The sequence below is a fragment of the Arvicola amphibius genome, chromosome 12, assembly GCF_903992535.2.
Source record: "Arvicola amphibius chromosome 12, mArvAmp1.2, whole genome shotgun sequence".
Lineage (NCBI taxonomy): Eukaryota > Metazoa > Chordata > Mammalia > Rodentia > Cricetidae > Arvicola > Arvicola amphibius.
In genome coordinates, this window is record NC_052058.2 from 80,847,185 (window position 1) to 80,871,663 (window position 24,479).

At 38.6% G+C, this 24,479-nt stretch overlaps 1 protein-coding gene across 2 annotated transcripts in view; it reads right to left on the reverse strand.

The window, feature by feature from the left end:
- Positions 1 to 24,479, reverse strand: part of Dennd1b (DENN domain containing 1B) — a 225,071-nt gene that overhangs the window by 32,643 nt on the left and 167,949 nt on the right. For both annotated transcript variants that reach the window (XM_038349159.1, XM_038349158.1), the window contains one exon: positions 4,400 to 4,490. In XM_038349159.1, the coding sequence (XP_038205087.1) occupies positions 4,400 to 4,490 (91 nt within the window). The remainder of the gene's footprint in view (positions 1 to 4,399; positions 4,491 to 24,479) is intronic.

Here is a 24,479-nt window from a genome sequence, read left to right on the forward strand (position 1 = left end):
GTACTTGTATTTCAATATAACTAAATGGCACTTTTATTTTCAAAAATATTCTCTAACTTTCTAAAGGAAAAATATCACTAGAAGAAAATATGAAGAAAGCAAACATAATTATGAAAAACCTGACCTGACAGAATTACTTCCAACAAAATCTAACAATTCAGGCTGGGAGATACTCAGTGGGCAAAACACCTGCTGTGCAAATGCAAGGAACCGAGTGTGATCCAGATACAAAAGCCAGGTGTGGTGGCACACACACAAGCCTAGTGCTGGGGTGTAGACACAGGCACATGCCTCTGCAAGACCCAGGCCACTTAACCACAGTACATGACAGTGACAGATAATGTACAAGACTGTCCTTTGGTTTCCTCATCCACGTGTGTGGGACCCACCCAGACCACAGAGATACACAAACACACACCCAAACTCTTTCAATAAACATATTTGCTTGCATATAACATTAATCATTTGGTCAAGGAGATGAAATTATTAGTCAGAAGAGAAACACATATCTGGTGCAGGAGAGATGGCTGAGTGGTTAATAACACATGATTCTTGCAGAGGACCCAAGTCAGTTCCAGTATATGGACTCACAACTGTCTACACTCTAGATCCAGGGGTCTAGCACCCTTGTCTGTCCTCTACAGGCATCCAGCATGAATGTGGTGCACATAAACACATGCAGTCAAAACACTCATACAAATAAATAAATACAAATAAATTAATTACCCCCCCCCAAAACTTAGAAACACACATCTGAAAGTCTTTCAAACCAACTGACTACAGTTAGATTTTTAACTACCTTCTTAATTTTTATAAATTTTTACAACTCTTAAATTTTACAATTTCAAAAATTATAAGGGTAAAAGTCTTTATTAAAAATAAAGTCTCAATGGCTACTCAGTCACTCTTGCAAAAAGGACTCTCACGATACAATGTGTTCTTTTTATATGGTTCTATCTCTGTTTTAAAAAGAAAACACACCAAGGGCTAGAGAAATGTTAAAGGCAACAGTCTGGTTACAGCTAAGACTGAAGAGCCAAGTTTGATCCCCAGAACCCACACAGTAGTTGGTGAGAACTGAATCCTGCAAGTTGTCCTCTGACCTACACATATGCATGTACACACATGCACAACTGATAAATAAATGTAAAATTGCCATCATCTTACTGCTATGTTCAGCAGTGCTAAAACAGCTGCTACCTGTCTGCTGTAGTGGGCATCAGCTCAAAGTTGGGTAGTGTGATCTCAGCCTGGGGGTTTCTTGCTATTTTTGAAGCATTAACAAAAAATGAACACTGAAAAGTGTCTGGTTCTGGATTAATTTTATTCTCCAAATCTCTCCCTAACTTAAAAGGAAAATCAAGAATGAACTTTTAATTTGTTTTTTATTACAAATTGTTATAAAGAGCTCTTGCTGCATTTGTACCTTTTTATTGAGAAGACAATCCAGGTCACACAATAGCATGGCTTGACCCCACAGATTCAGATATTATATATATATGGTGAAAAACTTTCAAGTTATCCTGCCAATCCATTTTTCAAATAAATTTAAATTTGTTAGCAATAAAAGCATATCTTTCAGCCAGATTAGCCAGATTATCTTTCCTTTTTTTTTTTTTAACTTTTGAGACAGGGCCTCATCTAGCCCAAACTGATCTCAAATTCTTATAAAATGAGAAGGGCCTTTGGCTCCCAATCCTCATGCTCCATCTTCCAAGTGTGGAATCACAGGTGTGTACCATAGCCTCATTAGATCATATATCCTCACAAATGACTGCATGGATATTCATTTAGGACTTGTACATTATTTACAATTGTAATGTATGATGTTTACTTTCCCAAAATGAATTTAGAAAGTAGAAGAAAAACAGAATAGTATGATAACAACTTAAGATTCAAGAATAATTGCCAACCAAGAAAAAAATACTAATATATCAGCTACAAAGAAAACAGCTGTGGTAAAACCTCATAGCAATTATAGGAGGAAATTAAATGTCTTCCTTAAAATTCTAAGGTTACGTTCACATTCAGTTCTTTATAGATTGTGAGATGTTTTCATCTACTGTACATTGTCTGAGCTGCATTTCTCTACTGTAAAGCATGCAAAACAGGCAGTCCCATGAGAACGATGGGGTCTCTGGTTGTGGCCTGGACCTCTAGAGCGCAGGGCTACCCCATGGAAGATACCATTGAGACTAGTTTCATTAGCAACCAACAAAATTAAGAATCAGGTATTTTAAAACCTGGTTCGTTGTTTCTTCAACTTTGAAACACTGCCTCTAGGATTGCTTAGTAACAAACAGAACAGACCACTTAAACAGCTGCTCCCTCTGTCTGGTTTCAAGTGATGACAACCTTCTAAAGGAATGGGGGTGCTGAAAGCTGGGACTGTGTAAAGAACACAAGTCAGGAAAGTAGTAAGGGCTGGATTGATGGACATCACGGGAGTGGGTTAGACCTTAGGCAGCAAGGAGAGGGAAAAGGGAATGAAGGAGCTAGAAAGGTTAAAGGGGAGCAGATGAACTGGAGAGCAGGACAGGAGGAGCATGGGGAGGGGCAACTAACAAGACTTCTAGCTGTGAATGCCACAGGGAAACCTTCTACCATAAATGATTCCTAAAATATACTTAAACAGAAAAGTTTAAATAGAGTTACTTTATAAAGGGACACAACATCTTTACTAAACAACACCAAATAAAATGAAAAAAAAAAATGAGTAAGTCCTATTGTTTATCTTTGCTATTTGAAATCTCAATGAATCAAGCATTTTTTCTAAGAACAAAATCTAGGTATTTCTAAGGCAATTAAAATACAAACAAAAATAACATTTGACTGACATTTTTATTTTTAAAAATACTTTCACATTCACTCAAATTAATAGCTGCTCCCTCAGGTTAGAAAGTGGGAGCTGGAAATCATTTTAATCATAATAAAAACCAATAAACAACCTGAGTTAAGTAGATCACTAAGTCAGATGCTGACCAAGATCGTATCCTCCTGTCCATATTTAAGTGCTATGGATTTTAGTTAAAATAATATTAACAGTAAAATGAATTAATTATTCTTTCTACTAGTGGCACCTTTATCTCTCCTTTATTTCTACAGGTTCTGGACTAACAGATATGACTACAGAAGTTAAGTGTACAAAAGGATCACAGCTCTACCCCATTACTGTCACAAGATGTCATCTTCAATTCTACAAAAGCTGCCAGCCTCACGGGTCATAAAGATAATGAGGCAGCAGCTATATAAATACTGAGTAGATGCCTCAAGCAATTTGTCCATAAGCTGACAATATTTTGCTTGTCAGAGTTGAATAGTGAAAAAGCATCATTTTAACACAAAAGTTCCATTGAAGCTAAATTTCTGCTCATGAGCTGAGAAGTGGGAGCTAAATGAATCACAGTCAGCTCTTGCTGAGTCAGTGGATCCCACGAGGGGCTGTACTTCTGCCAGGTGAAATTCTATGGCCACCAAGCTCATTTGCTCTCTTCTAAATGAGCAAATTCTCTTCAACCATTTATTTCTATGTTTTATAGCTGACAATAAGTATCATGTAAGGATAAAGTTAAGGTGTAAAACTTGAAGCTATGTACATATTATTTTTATCTTTTCAAATCTAGTAACTATTTATTCAAACATAGACTAAAAACCTGGCTATCAAAGCAAACCAACAAAGAGGTCAAAACAAACACCAAGCCAGAGAGAGAAGATGTGGTATTCAAGTGGGTCTCACAAATAATACAGAGCAGTGTACTCAGCAATCCTGCTTGGAAGACTCACTGAGACACTGGAGGACTCAAGGAAAGTCCTCTGATGCCAGGACTACACGTACATCTGCCGACAACATGTCAACACATAAATCATTCCTTGCCTAGATGACGGCAACACTGGATATTTACACTGGGAGGCCATTCTGTTTGGAATGGTTAATGTAGAACTTTGCAGACTAGAATTGGCAGTGATTCCCACAAAGCATGTGCTGAAACAGGAAGTAAGTACGAGGCAGTCCAGTGCTTTCTCTCCAACACACTACAGAGCTCTTCCTAACCAGTCTCAGTTTCCAAACCCAGACTCAGCCACAGCCACCCCCACCACTACTAGAGAAACTACTATTGGTGGGAAAGGGAAAAGGATGGAAATTAATTGGAATTCTGTTGTTTATTCTCAATAATACTAAGAGATTATTAGAGCCAATAACTACCAAGTTATGAGGTAACCTTCCTGTCTTGATCATGAAAATAAGCCCATACCACAGTTCATATAAGACAAAAATTGCACATAAAACACTGTGTGTTTAGGAGAAAATGGTTGTTTATAAAAATACATATATCAGAGATAGACACAAAGGTCAGATGTTGTCTAGAAAATGGATATTCGTACTCGAAATTGTCTTTACCTCCAGAGAAGCCCCCCGAAGTGATCTCTTCTTCGAATACATCAGAGAAGCCCCTTCCTGCATTAAGCTTGGCCAGTCGACCATCAATAAACTGAAATTGAAAAGTTTCAAATGTTAATTTTTTCATTATAACATTAAAAATTACTTATAAATACAGAAAAGTGAGGGATATGGATATGATTAAAATAAGGATGTCAAAACAAAGGAATCATAATATTAACAATTTACATAAAAGAAAACCATATAATAATGTAATTCTGTGTATAGATACACACATACAGTTTTAGTGAACTTTTCTCATTTGGGCTGACAATGTTCCCTCCAAGAACCAAAGACCACATAACAAAAAACTACAATACTAGTCATGAGAAGCCATCTTGTGAGTTGTTGACCAGGGCTGTGCAAGAGACTCTCAGAACATACAGCCTAGTAAAATTGCCTTCCATTGCCTCCAAAGGTGGAAGGTAAGTCCTTATTGCTGAAGATACCATGCACTTCAGACACAGGGCAAAGGGATCCCTGTGGTGGAACCAACTTGAATTCCTCTTCCCTCTCATAGTATCAGAGGGTACCATGTAAACTACCAGAGGAGAGAGATAACCAACATTCTGCCCAGCTATGATGCATATGAATCACATTAACACCCAGCAAGGCATAAAAAGGGTGCACTAATGGCACATATACCATGTAAATAGCAGCTTTCTAACTGCTAAGATCCACTCAATAGAAGGGAAACCTTGCCTAGTACTGGAAACCTAGCTAACTACCAGTGCTAGTAAAGTCATGGATATTGGAGGAGACTCTACAACCACTAATTTACTAAACCAACATGATTCTAACAATAGTCTATAAACATTTGCCGTTATACCCACAAATAAGCATACGTCTCCTCATTAAGGAAACTTCTCTTTGCAACACATGGAGACGACTAAAAAAAAAACTACAACCAAATAAAATGAAAAGTTGTGGAGATCAGTTCCAACAGATACATCTTACAAAACAAGCCCCACACCTAAGGCTCACATAATGTTACAGAAGATGGGGATGGAAAGGTTTACAAGAGAGAGGATCAGTAAATTTGCTGTGAGACTGTGTCTCTTAGTAATATTAGAAGCTACACCCATAAACTCTCACAAACATGACTGCCCAAACATGAGCTGAACAAAAACAGTAAGAATGGATATGTCATAGCAGGTGGGAAAAAAAAACCAAGAAGTCCCAACTCTACACAAAGAACTACAGGCAATGAAGTAAAGCTGGGAGTAGGGAAGGTGGTCTTCTCAAGGAATGAGCATACCAATTCTTTCTTTAGTGCCAAAAGATCAACCCTGAAAACATTCTGTGATGGTATGAATAGCCAACTACCTATGCTCACCCCATAGACTCCTACATTTGAATGCTTGGGCTATAGAGAGTAGTAGCACTATTAGAAGGTGTAGCCTTGTTGGAGGAGGTGTGTCACTATGTGGGGTGTGCTTGGAGGTCTCATATGCTCAAGCTACACTCAGTATGGGATACAGTGCACTTCCTATTACCTGGGAATCAAGATGTAGAAGAACTCTCAGTTACTTCTTCAGCACATGTCTGCCTACATGTCACCATGAAGATAATGGACTAAATTTCTGAAACTGTAAATTAGCCCCAATTAAATGTTTTCCTTTATAAAAGTTGCTGTGGTCATGGTGTCTCTTCACAGCAACAGAAACCCTAACTAAGACACATTCATATAAGTAACATTATCAAGACTTATATTTAGGTTTATGTATATATATATAGGCCATGAATTTGAAGGAAAGTGGGTAAGGGTGTATGGGGGGTTGGAAGGAGAAAAGTGAAAGGAGAAATAGAATTATAATACAATCTCAAAATAAAAATTTTTTTAATGTTACTCATAAAAATACTAACAGCATATTTTATCACAGAAATATACATATACATGTCATACACATACACACAGACACTCAGATACACACACACACACAAGAACATTCTCAAGCAATACAAAGAGTAGGTACTTGGTGAAGAGCCATTTATTAGTTCAGTCACACGTGCTTAGCTCAGGCTCTAGCTGTCCTAAAGCCAAGTGCAGCAGTGGACACATGCTTAGTACTGTCAGTATCCCCTAATATTACCCTGATAATATCAATATTCACCAAAAACATTCCTTGTCTAAACTATGGGGCCCTTAACTATAACCAAGTACCAAAAAAATTCTAACCATTCAATAATAAAACAAATACAGTTTTGGTGACACACAGTATAATTGTGGCTGAAGGATCAGATTTAGGATTATTAGCTTAAATATCAAGGAAAGCACACATTGCTATGATTTGTTTAAGGTTCCTTTAAATAATGTTTTCAGTGTTCTTAAAGAAGAGACTTGAGAAGTACAACTTCCATAGGCCCCTGCACAACCTTTTCAAGATGCAATTGCCCTAGACAGAGCACATCTGTTCAAGTGAGGGCAATAAATATATGAAGGCCTTCAAGTATTGACAGTATTGAAAACACTACATATATTGACAGATGACCAGAGCAGGGCAATATCAATAACATATATTAAATACACATACACACACACATACATACATACACACACACACACACACACACACACAGTTGTCCCTTGTTTCGTTCTGCTTGTTTATTTATAGTTTTTCGTGCTAATAATGACAGTGAAGGGTCTCTAAGGCTGTCCTGTATCTTTCATGCAAGGGAATATCATGAAATATTTTAATTGCTTTTTTGAAGATGTAAATGGTAATAGTGAGTTTTAATATTTATTCCAAAGTTAACTTTCACTGCAATTTTAATCCCAGAAATTAAAATTTTTTTGTTTTGTTTTTTCAAGACAAGATTTCTCTGTGTAGCCCTGACTGTCCTGAAATTCAATTTGCAGACCAGGCTGACCTCAAACTAACAGAGATCTATCTACCTTTGCCTCTGCCTCCTGAGTGCTGGGGCTAAAGGCGTACACCACCACCTCCTATAGAAATTTAAACTTTAACTGAATTAAAATTACATAACCTAACTTTAAAAAATAATCTCACATGGTGCACAATTATTCTATTTGTAGAGATAAAACAGGAACTTCATTGAGAGGAGCTGCACAGAGCAATGCGATATTCCCCAGGCAACAGTTCACAATAATACTTTAGGTTTCCCAGCTATAATGTACAACTTTCAAGAAAAACTTTTATAGAGAAATTAAGCAACAATGGCAAATAAGTTAATATATGATGTTTAAAATGAAGTGTAGCCATTTTTATCATACAATTGTTTTTATCACAAGTGTGAGGTGATATGTCCAAACAGACACAGCCTAAAATGGTAGTTTTGTTTTTTTTATATCTTGAGTTATTCTTAAATTTTCTAATACTTTGAAACAGAGACCAAAGATTACCCATTTTATGCCTTTATAAGTAGAGCATGCAGAAGGTTTCCTGTGGTGTAGATGCACAGAGTGGGCATGTGAGAGCCAGCATCAGAACTCTGCTGCATAAGCAGCTTTAGAATCTTTGGCTACTTTTTACCACTAAGATTCTCCTTTTCCAACAATTAAACATCACTAAGTTTTATGAGGGTTAACTAACATAGTACTCAGGAAAAATACTAAGTAATAAAGCTTTTTCACCCTATCACCAGTGTGTTTCCAAAGTTAATCAACTGTGGGATTCCTGAGAAACAGGCTACTGTGTTGCCCATGTATGCATCTTCAATACCAGAGTATTGCAAAACAGCCTGGCATACAGTTATAATTATGCTTTAGTTTGCTGGTAGCTGGAAAAACATAGTGTCTTGCTCTGCTACTGAGCTATGAAAACAGACCCAGACACGCAGTTTAAATGGAATAAAGCTGAAGGGATAAAGTCAAAAATGCTAAAGGTCATATATTTTTACTTGGCTTTAAAGGTCCATAATTACATCTATGTGGAGAATCAACATTTTATCTTGGGATCAAAGTCAGTAATATAATGTTGATGTCTTCACTGTATACAAAAAGTGATTCATTTGAAAATAAGACAGTTAAAAACATTTAAATTTTCACTTGCATGTGTTTTAACACAGAAGTATAAATCAAATTAAAGTGATATAAATCCAGAGACTAAGAATCGTCTTTTAAAATAGAGGGTGAAAGGAAAGTGATAAATTTAAAGTAATATATTACTGGCAAGGAGAATCCACTAAGGCATCCTTTTAAAGGACCTAATTTGTTCTAAAAGATTAAAAGTATAAGACTTTTAAAAAGGCTTTTCCTTCTTGTTTATGGGACAGAATACATTTATTTTATTAAATGGGTGGAATAGTTTGAGTCGAGAGAGAGAGAGAGAGAGAGAGAGAGAGAGAGAGAGAGAGAGAGAGAGAGAGAGAGAGAGAGAATTCCAAAAATATCTAGGGATTGTAAACTTCTGGGCATGAGTACCTAGTTTATGTAAGTAAACTAGTGAGTTAAGCCAGCAGAAACGAATTACTTGGTACAATGCCATGTGCTATCACTGGCTGTGCAAACATCCTGCCATCGACAATCCAGCACTTCTCTAAGTACAGAGTAGGCGTTTCAAACACACATACACATTATAAATTCAGATACACAGATGCTGGCAGCAGGCGCAGGTAGCACGTGGTATTAAGGGAGAGGAGCCCAGACTCCTTTATTATTGTGTATTTCAATAGCAACTCTTCCTTCTTCCTGATTTGATGTGGCTCGTGGTCACCCCACTGGGCTGTCTCTACACATTCACAAGGCAAGAGAAGGAACAGTTTTAGGTACTGCTGCATACAATTATGAACTTAAAAAAAAAGAAGTGATTTCTGTTGAAAAGATGAGTGCATAATCCATTGTTTGAGTGACACTGACTAGATCATTTAGCAAACATATACTTTCAGATAACTGGAAGACAGTTTTGAGAGAATTGTTTTTGGTTTTGTTTTCCTGCTAGTAACAAATGACAAGTAACACTGTCCACAGTAGTAACAGACAGAGCATGAAATAAGGAATGAGTAGACCTGCAGAACAATTTGAAAGCCTTTTATACCATGGCACTCTGACTGTATCTTTTTAAAAAGTAAATTGTAAAGTGCTAAATTGACATGGGGCTAAGGAGACAGCTTGGCAAGAAAAGTGTTTTCTAAAGTTCACACACCTGCACTTAGGAGGCAGGCGGATCTCTGAGAATTCGAGAGTGGCCTGAGCTACAAAGTGAGCTCCAGGATAGCCAGGGCTAACAGAGAAACCCTGTCTCAAAAAACAAAGAGGAAGATTCTATGGTGATATGCAAGATAATCAATCATCAGTATGGCTATAGGATCTGGCCTTTTCCGACTCCCTCTCCTCAGCTGCCAACGGAACTAGCTGGGGGCATCTCACTGGATACCTGGGAACCCCTCAAGAGTCAAGTCTCTTAATAATCCTAAAACGGCTCCCTTAATTAGGATATATGCTTCCCTGCTCCCATATCCACCCTTCCTATATCCCAAGCATCCCATTCCCCCAATCTCTCCCTATCCCCCGCTTCACGTTTTGCTCTCCCCATCTCCCCTTGCCCCCAACCCACCCCACCCCCAAGATCCCAATTTTTGCCCAGCAAACTTGTCTGCTTCCAATATCCAGAAGGATAACTATATGTTTTACTTTGGTTACACCTTCTTATTGTCTTCTCAAGGATCACAAATTATAGGCTCGATGTCCTTTATTTATGGCTAAAAACTGATTATGAGTGAGTACATCCCATGTTCATCTTTTTGGGTCTGGGTTACCTCACTCAGAATAGTGTTTTCTATTTCCATACATTTGCATGCAAAATTCAAGATGTCATTGTTTTTTACCGCTGAGTAGTATTCTAGCATGTATATATTCCACAGTTTCTTCATCCATTCTTCCACTGAAGGGCATCTAGGTTGTTTCCAGGTTCTGGCTATTACAAATAATGCTGCTATGAACATAGTTGAACAAATGTTTTTGTAGTATGATTGGGCATCTCTTGGGTATATTCCCAAGAGTGGAATTGCTGGGCCCTGGGGTAGGTTGATCCCGAATTTCCTGAGAAATCGCCACACTGCTTTCCAAAGTGGTTGCACAAGTGTGCATTCCCACCAGCAATGGATGAGAGTACCCCTTACCCCACAACCTCTCCAGCACAGGCTATCATTGGTGTTTTTGATTTTAGCCAATCTGACAGGTGTGAGATGGTATCTCAAAGTTGTTTTGATTTGCATTTCCCTGATAGCTAAGGAGGTTGAGCATGACCTTAAGTGTCTTTTGGCCATTTGGATTTCTTCTGTTGAGAATTCTCTGTTCAGTTCAGAGCCCCATATTTTAAATGGGTTAATTAGTATTTTGAAGTTATCTGGCATTGGATGGAGCTAGAGACAGAGCCCCACATTGGAGCACCAGACTGAGTTCCTAAGGTACTGATGAGGAGCAGAAGGAGGGAGAACATGAGAAAGAAAGTCAGGACCATGAGGGAACCTTCATCTGGCGATGGATGGAGATAAAGACAGAGCCACACATTGGTGCACCGAACTGAGCGCCCAAGGTCCAAATGAGGAGCAGAAGGAGGGAAAACATGAGCAAGGAAGTCTGGCCTGCGAGGAGTGCTCCCATCCACCTAGATGATGGGGTTGATCCATTTGGAGCTTACCAAGCCCAGCTGGACTGGGACTGAAAAAGCATGAGATAAAACCGGTCTCCCTGAACATGGCAGACAATGAGGGCTGCTGAGAAGCCAAGGACAATGACACGGGATTTGGACCCTGCTACACATACTGGCTTTGGGGGGGCCTGGCCTGTTTGGATGCTCACCTTCCTAGACCTGGATTGAGGGGGGAGTAACTTGGACTTCCCACAGGGCAGGGAACCCTTACTGCTCTCTGGACTGGAGAGGGAGGGGGGTGGAGGAGGGAGGGGGGTAAATGGGAGGCAGGGAGGAGGCAGAAATTTTTAAAATAAAAAAAAAACAAAGAGGAAAAAAACAGTACACATGCAAGAACACACATGACCACCACCACTACTAAACAATAACATCAAAGGAAGTTGGTTTCTGAGAAGCAATGTCTTCAGCTGATGTCTGGCCTGCATACACACCCACCCCTGCATAAGAACTCAAGACAAGTGAGACTATGCATAAGATAAAGAACAGTTTCTATCTAAGCCACAACAATGGCAAGAACTGGATTTTGTTAACCTTCCCGGCATGACATGAAATAGTGCATACATGCTCTCTGTTACCAAATTCTCACTTGGGGAATTTCCAGAACAAATCTAAAAATCCAAAAGCAAGTCATTACTAACGTTCCTTTGCATTTACTGTCTACACAGTAGGAATATTTAATTGCAATATTGTACACCATCTATAAAAACTAGAAGGTAGTCAATAATTAGGCTTTATGATTTTGATATTTAAAATATATCATTTGATTTGGGTGGGGGAATCATAAAAAAATCTTTGTGTTAGGGATAGCATTTACCGGTGCAGTTATTTAGAAAGTGTGGTGGTTTAAGTAAGAATGGCTCCAAAAGGCTCATATAGTTGAATGCTTAGTCACCAGGGTATGGAACTCTTTGATAGGACTAGAAAGATTTCTAGTGATCTCGCTGGAGAAAGTGTGTCACTTGGGGTGGGTTCTGAGGTTTCAAAAGCCGATGCCAGACTCACTCTCTCTCTGCCTACAGATCAGTTACTGTTCCAGTGCCTGCTGCATTTTGCCATGTTCCCTGCCAAAACAATATGGACTAAACGTCTGAAACTGTAAGTCAGCCTCAGTTAAATGCTTTCTTTTATGAGAGTTGTCATGCTCATGGTATCTCTTCATAGCAACAGAACAATGACTAAGACAGCAGGTCAAGGTGGAGAGAAGGTGTTGTTCTTTGGTGCTGATGTGACCATCCTGATTCTGAATCTGGGCCTGACAGACACTGAAGCCCCACAGCAAACAGATCCACACATCCTCTTTCCTTTGCCTGCTGTGGGAGCTCCTTCTGCTTCTTCAGCCAATAGCCTTTAAGAGACCATGCCCAAATGGGCCAAGCAGTGATTTAAATAAAATACTTTCTGTGTGATTATTTTGGGAGTCTGGGTGGCCAGGAAACGAACAAGCAGCCTCTTACATCATTTTCCCTGGAAGAATATTACCATATGTCAAACTTTTACCTCTTTGCAGATACCTCTCAGGTACCAAGATAACTAATCTAGCACAACTAAGGCCTTGAGAGCTAGAGAAAAACAGTGTTTCAGGTGAATCAGAAGTTCTTAGTAATGAGTAAAAGTTGGTTTTGTGAACCTACCCTAGGCACAAACTCTCAGATCAATAATGGCGCCCTGCATACAAGCTATGCTAGTGCAACGCAGGCACAAAGCTTGAGGGAGTAACCACCAATATCTGACTTGATACAAGACACACTCCACAAGACTGACACTGCTTGGGTGACCAAGAACCCGAGACTACATAGCTCAGGAACCTAGATGAAAAACAGTTACTACTGATCCCAAAAAAAAGAGGAATCAATGAAATCAATGAAATGACACCCAATGACATTCTACTATACTCATAGATCAGGACCATGTTCAGAGACCATCAGAGAAGCTTCCTTCTGAAGTAGATGAGAACAAATACAGAGACCAATAGTCAGATATTACACAGTAAATGAGAGACCTTGGACACTCAGTCCTAAATGGGATGTCTCCATCAAATTCCTCCTCTCAGAAGTCAGGAAATGCCACAAAAGAAGAAGTAGGAAGAGTGCAAGAGCCAGAGGGGAGGAGGACACTGCTGAGGGATAATGTTCTTGTACACTGTAAATATTCTGCCAGTCATATTGGTTTAATAAAATGCAGACTGGCCAGCAGACATTCAGGAAGTATATCCCCTAGGTACAACCAGGTTAGGAGAATTCTGGGACAAGAAAAGGCAGAGATACGGCTGCAAGCCAGAAGCAGAAGAAGCAAGATGAGAATGTCTTACTGAGAAATGGTACCAAGACATGTGGCTAAACACAGATAAAAATTATGGTTTAAATTAAGTTGTAAGAGCTAGTTAGTAATAAGCCTGAGCAATAGCCAAACACTTTATAATTAAATATAAGCCTCTATGTGTTTATTTGGGATTAAATGGCTGTGCGACCACGAGGGACAGAAACTTCCATGTATAGGACACCAAGAAAACAAGGCCTTCTACGTGAACATGATCAAAGTTCACATGAACACACAGAGACTAAGGCAGCAGCACAGGGTCTGCATGGGTCTGCCCAGTGTTTTCACTGGGATTCCTGAGCATGCAAATGAGTGGGTCTCTGGTTCTTTTGCCTTCTCTTGGACTCTTTTCCTTTTATTGGCTTTGTTGTCCAACGCTGATATGAAAGCTTTTATTTTATCTCATTATATTTGTATAAACTGGGGATATAACCACACCAAGGTATAATTAAGAGGAAGGCTTTTACTGTAGATATAAGGGAGAGTACAACCAGAGGCATCTGAAAGAGTTCAAAGAAGACCGAAAGTAGTAAACTGAACATGGCCCCCAGACTGGACTGTGCCATGAGAGAAAAGAAAGAGTGTGGGGGGAGGGCACTTGAGCAAGAAAGGTAGACAGAGAGTGATGACAAATTAGAGAAAACGGAGCACCGGACTGAGATCCCAAGGTCCCGATGAGGAGCAAAAGGAGGGAGATCATGAGCAAGGAAGTCAGGACAGTGAGGAGTGCGTTTACCCATTGAGACGGTGGGACAGATCTAACGGGAGACTACCAAGTCCAGTTGGAATGGGACTGATGGAACAGGGGACCAAACCGGACTCTCTGAATGTGGCTGACGGTGGAGGAGGACTGAGAAACCAAGGACAATGGCAATGAACATGAACTCTACAGCATGGACGGGCTCTGTGAACCTTGTCAGTTTGGTTGCTCACCTTCCTGGACTTAGGGGGAGCTGGGAGGACCTTGGATTTAACATAATGAAGGGAACCCTGATGGCTCTTTGTCTTGGAGAGGGGTGGAGTGGGGGTATGGGTGGAAGGGAGGGGAGGGAAGGGGGAGGTGATGGAAATCTTTAATAAAAAAAAAATGAGAAAAAAATAAAATAAAATAAAATTGTAAAAAAAAAATTAGAGAAAACGGCAAGAGAGGAGAGGGGACCAAAAGAGGAAGACAAGAAAGGATGTGACATAGCCAAAATACCAGGGGTATAAGGGAACTGGGGGAAGGGAAGGCCATGAACTGGAGAAGTTAGGGTATGGAATAAGGTAGAAAAGCTAAGAGCCACAGGGTACTTGTGATATTGAGAAAACCTGGAGGCTAGCATGTGCTTTGGTATGCTAATAGGCACCACAGACAGACTTCCAAATGGCTCCTTTGATAGAAGGAAATAGAGCCAGAATTTGGAGAAGTAGAATTTCCTTTGGACCTGATAATATTTTACCTTTTTTGGATTTTTTTATTATCTCTTAGAAGCTTGATATTTTCTAATGGGAGAAAGAAAGGGAGTAAGTGGATCTGAGGGGAGGGAAGAGGATCTGTGAGGAGAAACTATAATCAGGATACACTGTATTGTCACATAAAAAAAGCCTATTTCCAATTAAAAAAAGGAAAAATAAATATATACTAAAATCTTGGGGTGGAAGAGATGGCTCAATGGTTAAGTTCACTTGCTGTACTTGCAGAGGACCTGGGGTCCCAACACCACAGGGTGGCTCCCAGACATATGCAATTCCAGTTCCAGGGGATCTTATGACCTTTTTTGAACTCAGTGGGCACCACAGTCACACATGGGGTATATACATATGTGCAGGCAAAAATTCACACACATAAAATGATTTTTTTAAAAAATTAAGACTATTAATTATTTAATTAATCTTAATAGTCATCTTTCCATATATAGCTTTTGGCTAAAATGTTAATGAGTAGTACAATTTAAATATTTCTTCTTACAAATGCTTAGTAAACCTTGACAGGTTACTGACAATGACACACGCTACAATAAGTTAAATTAGCAGATATTTAGAGTTAACCATTAAACAGAAAGTGGTAATTTAGTGTCTACATATATATATATAAGCTGCACTTACATAGGGGATAAGGCAGACCAGTTTAGAGCCCAAAGCAAGAAAAGAAAACGTGGGGGAAAATGGGAAAAACTCTTAAATTTATAATATAGAAAAGCTTGGCTAATGAAGTCACTGCACTGTTCCACAATTCTAACTTTGATACCACGGCATGAGTGGACAACACTTGAAGAGAATAAAGAACCTGGACTGATAGCTAATAGGACTAATAACTGAAAAGAAGTTACAGAAAAACCAAACTACCCCCACAGTACACGCGCTAGTTGACAGGCAGTTCAATGGCCTCTAGAAGTTAGTTTGTGAAGTTTTGCATTAACTAAAGCATTAACAATTAGTTTATCCACTCATTTAAGAACTATGAGTGTTTACTCCAGCCCTCGCACTTTGCCAGATGTCTGCTCTACTGTAATCAGCAAATTAGGAAAAACAGAACCATTGTGTTCAGGATCTCAAGGCTGTAGGTGACAACAGGGTATAAGACACAGTGAGTTGCCTACAGTGTTACAGGTGGTGTGGTGTGGGAGAATTGTCTGTATTCTGTCAATCATGTTTCAAATAAACGCTGATTGGCCAGGCAGGAAGTATAGGTGGGAAAACCATACAGGAAGTAGAGATAGAGCAAAGAGAACAGGAATATTCTGGGAAGCAGGAAGCTCCCTCCGCCACTCCAGGCCAGACCACCAAAGCAAGATGTGACCTGCTTCGCTGAGAACAGTACCGAGCCATGTGGCTAACATAGATAAGAATAATGGGTTAATATAAGCTATAAGAGCTAACAAGTAGCCTGAGCTAATGGGTCAATCAGTTTTATAACTTATGGAGATCTCTGTGTGATTTTCTTTGGGGCTTGCTGGCTGTGGGGTAACAGGCGGGACAGAAACCCCAACAAGCTGGCCCTCATGTTGCAGTGGTGGATACTGAAAGAAACAGCCTGGAGGAGGCTGGAGAGAAGGATGTGAATGTTAGATGCAGGCTGGTCAGGGTAGGCTATCTAGCCAAGACTGGACAGTGAGCAAGTCTGATGGGGAGGTGAACTTCAGGCAGGTGGAGAGGTAAATCAGTATGAGGAACAAGCATTATGCAGTAGTGCATGGATGTACAAGGACCAGTCTGAGGCTCTCCCATCTGAAGTACGAATAACCTCATAGATACCCAGGCAACACTCAGAATCTCCAAATCAAACAGGCTCTCAATATTGCCAAATCATCTTATTTTTCCCTTATAATTTTTTCACCATCTATTTTTTTAAGTTCTGTATCTTCTTTCTACTTCAATGTCCAGACATTTCCCCATTCCCTGTAGGCTGATGATTTTAGTTGCTATTTCACCAAAAGGAAAAAAAAATCTAGTAGAGAAAGAAAGTGAGTTCAGGAGACAGGAGCAGTTGTTATGAATCTCCTGATCTTACCCACATCCCCACATCCATTTGGGTTGCTCCTTACAGAAAAATGCAGAGCTGGCACGCTTGTCTCCATGTCCTCTCCCTTCAGGCCTATAACCACCATCTCTACCTCCATAGCAGCAAAACCTCTGTGGTTCCAATCCTAGTCCTGAGCTCTATTTGATTAACACTATGAGCACTGACAGTTTAGCTCCCGTTGGAATTCGTTACTTGCCTATGAAATCAAGTTCTCTCCTGATTTCTGCCCTACCTCACTGCTTGCCTGCTCCTCTGTAGCCTCCTTTGCTTTGGACCTTTGCTCATCTCTCAATATGATGGCTATAAAAACACTGCTATTTGTTGATGAATCCCAATTCTCTATCTCCAGTCCATTTTTCTCATGTGCTATGTTTATCTGTTTGCCTACTCAATACCTTACTTGTACATCTAATCACACCGAACTTAGCATTTCTGAAACATAATTTTTATTAAAAAAAATTTTAGCCCCTATCTCCTGCAGCTCAGTTAAGTGAGCTGTCCTGTCCAGTTTCTCAATGCAGAAAGCATACGATGAGCTTTCTCTAATATTTAATACTATGTCTTCTGGGATCTCTGCTGATCTCCTCATCAAAACAGATGTAGCATCTGGCAAGGTCTCATTATAAATTCTACTGTCTGTTCCCCACTGCTGTCACGTCTCAGATGGATTATACAGACACCCGGAACCTTTTGTGCTTCTGCCTTTGGTTACCCCACAGAGAGGGCGCTGCTCAAATACCACATTCTCAGGCAGGCATGCTCAGATGACACCATTTTCACCATGATGCAGGCATGGATGTGTATGTAAACATTTGTGTACATACCCACCACCCTCACTTCTGCCAGTCCTATTTGCCCTGTCTTGTACTGAGCTGTTTATTTTCCACAGTACTTACAACTTTTAAAGTTCCACACATTTAGTAATTTTGCCACCTCTCTCCTCTCCTTAGGAGTGGAAGAGGTTCATCCCTAATTTGCTTTCTGAGAAGTCCCACCCAGAACACTACCTAACATATAGGGACCATTCAAATTACACAGTGGGATGGGGGAATGAAGAGACTTAGGTGGCTGTGTGTCTTTACAAGTCTCACTTGTTAATGACACTTCATTAGAAATAGGCTTTAAAAGAGGAAGGCATTCGAATTAGTAATTTTGAACACAAGATTCAATATCTTGCCTATTTCACAGACTCTCTATGGTTTTGATGGAGGAAGACTGGGCACATTTTGAAGAACACATTTTGAGGAACACATTTTGAGTGCTACTTGAAATCAGCCAGAAAAAGATGCTAAAATTGTACCCCTTTTCCTGATAGGCTGCTTGCCCCTGCAAATTCTTCTGCATCCAAGTCAGTATTTCCCTTTGCCTCATTTGTTGTTTTATTCTTTTAAACACTGTTGAATACATGTTTGGTATAGCTACTGTCTCTCATGCTTCACATGTTCAGTGTTACCTGGTGCTGCAAGAGCAGAGTCATCAGTACTAGTGATGTGTGTGCTACTTCTGGCTGCAAATCACATACCAGGAATAGCTAGCATGGAGAGTTATGACAATTTATTGTGTAGGTTAAAAGCTTTTTAAAATCTCCCCAAATCTCTAGCTAACATAAAAAGAACTATTTGGCTTCTGACCCATCCCTTTTATCAGACAGCTTACCAAGTCAGGAGAAGAGATCATGTCACAATATACAGAAAGCTAAGACTCTCATAGACTTTCCATTTCAACACACTACAGAAGAGACTTCAAGCTTGAAACTGCAGACAACTCTCAATTTATAATACTATAGCAGTGCAAGTTTTGAAGAGTTCTACTATATTCAACTTCACAGATCTCTTTCTTATATACTAAAATGCCACAATATTTTCAGGCCTATTCCATATAGTAGGCAGTTTTAGTTTCATTACTGCTACATACATATTACAATATTAGATATTAGGATACAGAAGTACTTAACATAAACCATACATAATCCATATCATTGAAGAGTCTATAACTCAAAAAAAGTCAAACAAAAGAAAAAATGTGATATGGCACAAATCCAAAACTGCTAAAAGGAGAGGGATTTATGAAACAACGAGAGGCCCAAACAGAAAGAGGCACTAAGTCTTAAAGAGCGATCTGGGTAGTATCGACTAGACAGAGTGTATTTGGAGCAGAACAGACAATAACAAGCATTCGTCAATGGTTTGTTCCTAGAGGGAGAATAAACATCCATGGTTTCTTAGACCCACAGCATGTAATTCACAGCCACAACCACTGACAAGTTATTTAGATGCTAGATTTTGCTTTAACCTCAGAAGTGTAGCCAGATTACACATGGTTGTCTTGAATATTAAAGAAGATTAAAAGAAGCACTCGAACCCCATGGTGGTGGTGGCACACGCCTTTAACCCCAGCACTTGGGAGGCAGAGACAATCAGATCTGTGTGAAGTTGAGGCCAGTCTTGTCTATAAAGTGAGTTCAAGACAGCCAAGACTGTTACACAGAGAAACTAAAACCCTTCTCTTCTGAAACCTCTTGAGCCAGCCCCCTCTCCAGTTTGAATCACCCTAGGCACCAAGGTCTTTTATGATTGAACTAGTATGGCCCATTAAGCAGTGCTTAAAGCATTCCACTGTTTTCCTAACCCAAAGTACCAAAGTCCAAAGTTCTTCAAACAAAAACATGGTCAGGCCTACCACAGCAATACCCTAGTCCCTGGTACCAACTTGTCTTAGTTAGGGATTTTATTGCTTTGAAGAGAGACCATGACCAGTGAAACTCTTATAAGGATTGAGGTAGTAGCTTACAGTTTCAGAAGTTTAGTTCATTATCATCATGGTAGGACATGACATTGTGCAAGGAAACAAGGTACTAGAGCTGAGAGCCCCACATATTGATTAGCAGGCAAAAGGAAGTGAACTGTCTCACTGGGAGAGGCTTGAGCATATACGAGACCTCAAAGCCTGCATCCACAGGGTCACAGTACCTCCAACAAGACCATACTTACTCCAACAAAGCCACGGCCCCCTTTGAGGGCCATTTTCTTTTAAGACACATCAGGGGGAGACTTCAACAGACAAGTCATTCCCCCCCCCCAAAAGGAACCAAAAGACTAAACTGGGAAATACTGAAACTAACAGGCTATAAACCAAATGAGTCTAACAGATACCTACAGAATATTTCACCCAAACAAAAACAATATACTTTCTTCTTAGAACCTCATAGAACTTTCACCAAAATTGACCAGATATTTGGTCACAAAGTAAGGCTCAACAGATACAAGAAAACTGAAATAAGTCCCTGCATCCTATCGGACCAACACTGACTAAGCTGGATTTCAACAGTAACAGAAACAACAGCAAACATACAAATTCATGGAAACTGAACACCTCTATACTGAATGAAAAAGGAGTCAAAACAGTAATAAATAAATTAGACTTTCTAGACTGTAATGAAAATAAATACATACTATTCCCAAACTTACAGGATGCCAGGAAAGTGGCACTGAGAGGAAAGTTCATAACACTAAGTGCCTATGAGACTGGAGAGGTCTCATGCTAGGGACTTAATAGCACACATGAAAGTTCTAGAACAAAATGAAGTAAGCACACCCAAGAGGCATAGACAGGAAAAATAATAAAACTGATTGTTGAGACCAATAAAATACAAACAAAGAGAACAATAAAAAGATCAATGAGCTGGGCGTTGGCGGCACATTCCTTTAACCCCAGAACTTTGGAGGCAGAAACAGTTGGATCTCTGTGAGTTCTCTGTGAGTTCTCTGTGAGTCTGGTCTACAAAGTGAGTTCCAGGGCAGGCTCCAAAACTACAGAGAAACCCTGTCTTGAAAAACCAAAAAGGAAAAAAAAATCAATGAGACAAGAGTTGGTTCTTTAAAAAAATCAACATAATAGACAAAATGGTATCTAAGTTAACTAAAAGACAGAGAAAGAATATTAAAATTAACAAAATCAGAAACTAAAAGGGGGACATAACAACAGACACTGAGGAAATTCAAAGAATCATTATAACATACTTCAAAAACTTATACTTCAAATTTAGAAAATCTAAAAGAAATGGACAATTTTCTTGATAGAGATTACTTACTAAAGTTATATTAAGATCAGATAAACAATTTAAATAGAACTGTGACCCATAAGGAAATAGAAGCAGTAATTAAAAGTGTCCCAACAACAATAACAACAACAAAAAGTTCATGGCCAGACAGTTTTAGTACAAAATTCTACCAGACTTTCAAAGAAAAACTAACACTAATACTCAAATTATTCAACAAAATAGAAACCAAAAGAACACTGCCCAATTATTTGATGAGACCAAAGTCTTGCTGATACCTAAACCATACAAAGACTTAGCAAAAAAAAATTATAGTCCAGACTCTGTTATGAACATAGATGAAAAATACTCAATAAAATACTTGCAAACTAAATCAAAGAACACATCAGAAAGATAATCCACCATAATCAAGAAGGCTTTATTCCAGAGATGTGGGGATGGTTCAAATAATCTGTCAATGTAATCAACCACATAAGCTTGAACAGAAAAAAAAAAAAACGCACATGTTCATCAAATTAGATGAAGGAAAGGCCTTTTGCAAAATCCAATACCTCTAAAAGTCCTGACGAGATCAGGGATACAAGGGACATACATAAACATCATAAAGGCAATACACAGAAAGCTGATAGCCAGCATTAAATTTACTGGAGAGAAACTTAAAGCAATTCCATTAAAATCATGAACAAGACTAGTTTATCTACACTTTCCATATCTATTCAGTATAGTAAAGCTTTAGAGCAATGAGACAACTGAGGTAGATTAAGGGATATAAACTGGAAAAGGAGAAGCCAAAGACTCACTATTTGCAGAAGATATGGTAGTATATATAAGTGACCCTAAAATCCTATATCTGATAAAAAGTTTCAGTGAAGTGGCTGGATACAAGCTTAACTCAAAAAAAAAAAAAAAAACAGTAACCCTCCTATATACAAATGACAAATAGACTAAGAAAGAAATCAGGGAAATAACATTTTCACAAGAATTGCAAATAAAATAAAATATCTCGAGATAATTCTAAACAAACAAGTGAAAGACTCAGAAAAAACACCTCAAGTCTTTGAAGAAAGAAATTAAAGAAGATACAATAAAAAGGAAAGATCATTTATGCTCATGTATTAATAGGATGAAAATAGTGAATATCCACAGAGTCAATGCAATCAGCATCAAAATTTCACCACAATTCTTTAGACTTTAAAAGAACAATTCTCAAATTCATATGGAAATCAAAAAACTCAGGCTAGTTAATGCAGTTCTGTACAATGAAAGTAGAGTTGAAGGGATCAGCCCTGATTTCAAGCTGTACTCCAGAGCTGTAGTAATAAAAACCACATGGCTCTGGTATAAAACCAGACATGTTGATCAATGGAATTGAATTGTAGACCCAGACATAAGTTCACACACCTATGGAAACCTGATTTTTGGGAAAGAAGCAAGAAATACACACTAGGTAAAACAAAACAAAACAAAACAAACAAACAAACAAAAAAAGGACAGCATCTTCAACAAATGGTGCTGATCAAACTGGATATTTGCATGTAAAAGAATGCAAATAGATCGTTCCTATCACCCTGCACAAAACTCACGTTCAAGTGGATCAAAAACCTCAACAACAACAAGAAAAACCAGATAGACTGAACCTAATAGAAAAGAAAGTGAAAAATAGCCTTGAAAGCCTCCGATAACATAGGCACTAAGATACAATTAATAAATGGACTTGACGAAACTGACAAAGTTCTGTGAGACAAAGGACAGCATCAATGAGAGGAAGCGGCAGCCTATATAAGGGGAAATATTTTTACCAACTCCATATCTGATAGACGACTAATATTCAAAATATACAAAGAATTGAAGAAACTAGATATCAAAAAGCAATAATCTGCCAGTATTGGTGGCACACACCTTTAATCCTAGCATTTGCGAGGCAGAGGTGGGCAGATCTCTGTGAATTCAAGGACAGCCTTGTCTATAGAACGAGTGCCAGGACAAGCTCCAAAGCTACATACATAAATCCTGTCTTGAAAAACAAACAAACAAACAAACAAACAAACAAACAATAATCCAGTTAAAATTTTGGGTACAGGTCTAAACAGGATTTTCAATAAAGCAATCTCAAAGGGCTAAGAAACACTTAAATGTTCAACATCCTTAGTCATCAGGGAAATGAAAAAACTATTTTGAGATTTTATCTTCCACCTGTGAGAATGCCTAAGCTCAGCAATACAAGTAACAGCTCATGCTGGTGAGGATGTCATCCTTCAACAACCTTGTACTCCATGAAATGAACAAATTTCTTGAAAGATACCACTTACCAAAGTTAAATCGAGATCAAATAGGCAATAAATAGCCCTACAATGCCTAAGGAAATATATGCAGTCATTAAAAGTGTCACAAACAAAAAAGCCCAAGGCCAAACAGTTTTATCAGAGAATTCTACCAGACTTTCAAAGAAAAGTTAACATCAATACTCCTCAAATTAGTCTACAAAGAAAGAAACAGAAAGAACATTTTCCAATTCATTGTATGAGCCCACAGTCACCCTGATACTTAAACCAAACAAAACATCAATAAAAAAAATACAGACCAATTTCTTTTATGAACATTGACGCAAAAATACTCAAATACCTGCAAACTGAATCTAAGAACACATCAAAAAGATCATCCACCATAATCAATCCCAGAGAAGAAGGGATGGTTCAACACATGAAAATCTGTCAATATAATCAAAATATATACAAACTGAAAGGAAAAAAAACATATAATCATCTCATCTCAAAAGTCTTCAACAAAATCCAACACCCCTTCATGATAAAAGCCCTAAAGAGATTAGGAATACAAGGGGCATGCCTAAACAATAAAGGTAATATACAGCAAGCTAATAGACAACACTAAATTAAATGGAGAGAAACTCAAAGCATTTCCTCTAAAATCAGAAACAAGACAAGGCTATTCACTCTCTCTATATCTATTCAATATGGTACTTGAAGTTCTAGCTGGAGCAATAAGACACTAACGGAGATCCAAGGGATACAAAATAGAAAGGAAGAAGTCAAAGTTTCACTAATGGTAGATGATATGATAGCATACACAAATGATGCCAAAAATTCTACCAAGAAACACCTATAGGTAATAAGCACCCTCAGTGAAGTAGTTGGATACAATATTAATTTAAAAAATCAGCCGCCTTCCTATAATCAAATGATAAATAGGCTGAGAAAGAAATCAGGGAAACAACACCCTTCACAATAGTCACAAATAATTTTTAAAAAATCTTGGTGTTACTGTACTCAAGTAAATGAAAAACCTGTATGACAAGAACTTCCAGTCTTTGAAGAAATAAACTGGAGAAGATAACAGAAGATAGAAAGATCTCCCATCCTCATGGATCTGTAGTATTAACATAGTAAAATGACCATCTTATCAATATCAATTTATTGATTTATACAATCTCCATCAAAATCCCAACACAATTCTTTACAGACCTCAAAAGAAAAACAACTTCACAAGGAAAAATAAAAAAAACTCAGACTAGCTAAAGCAATCCTGTACAAT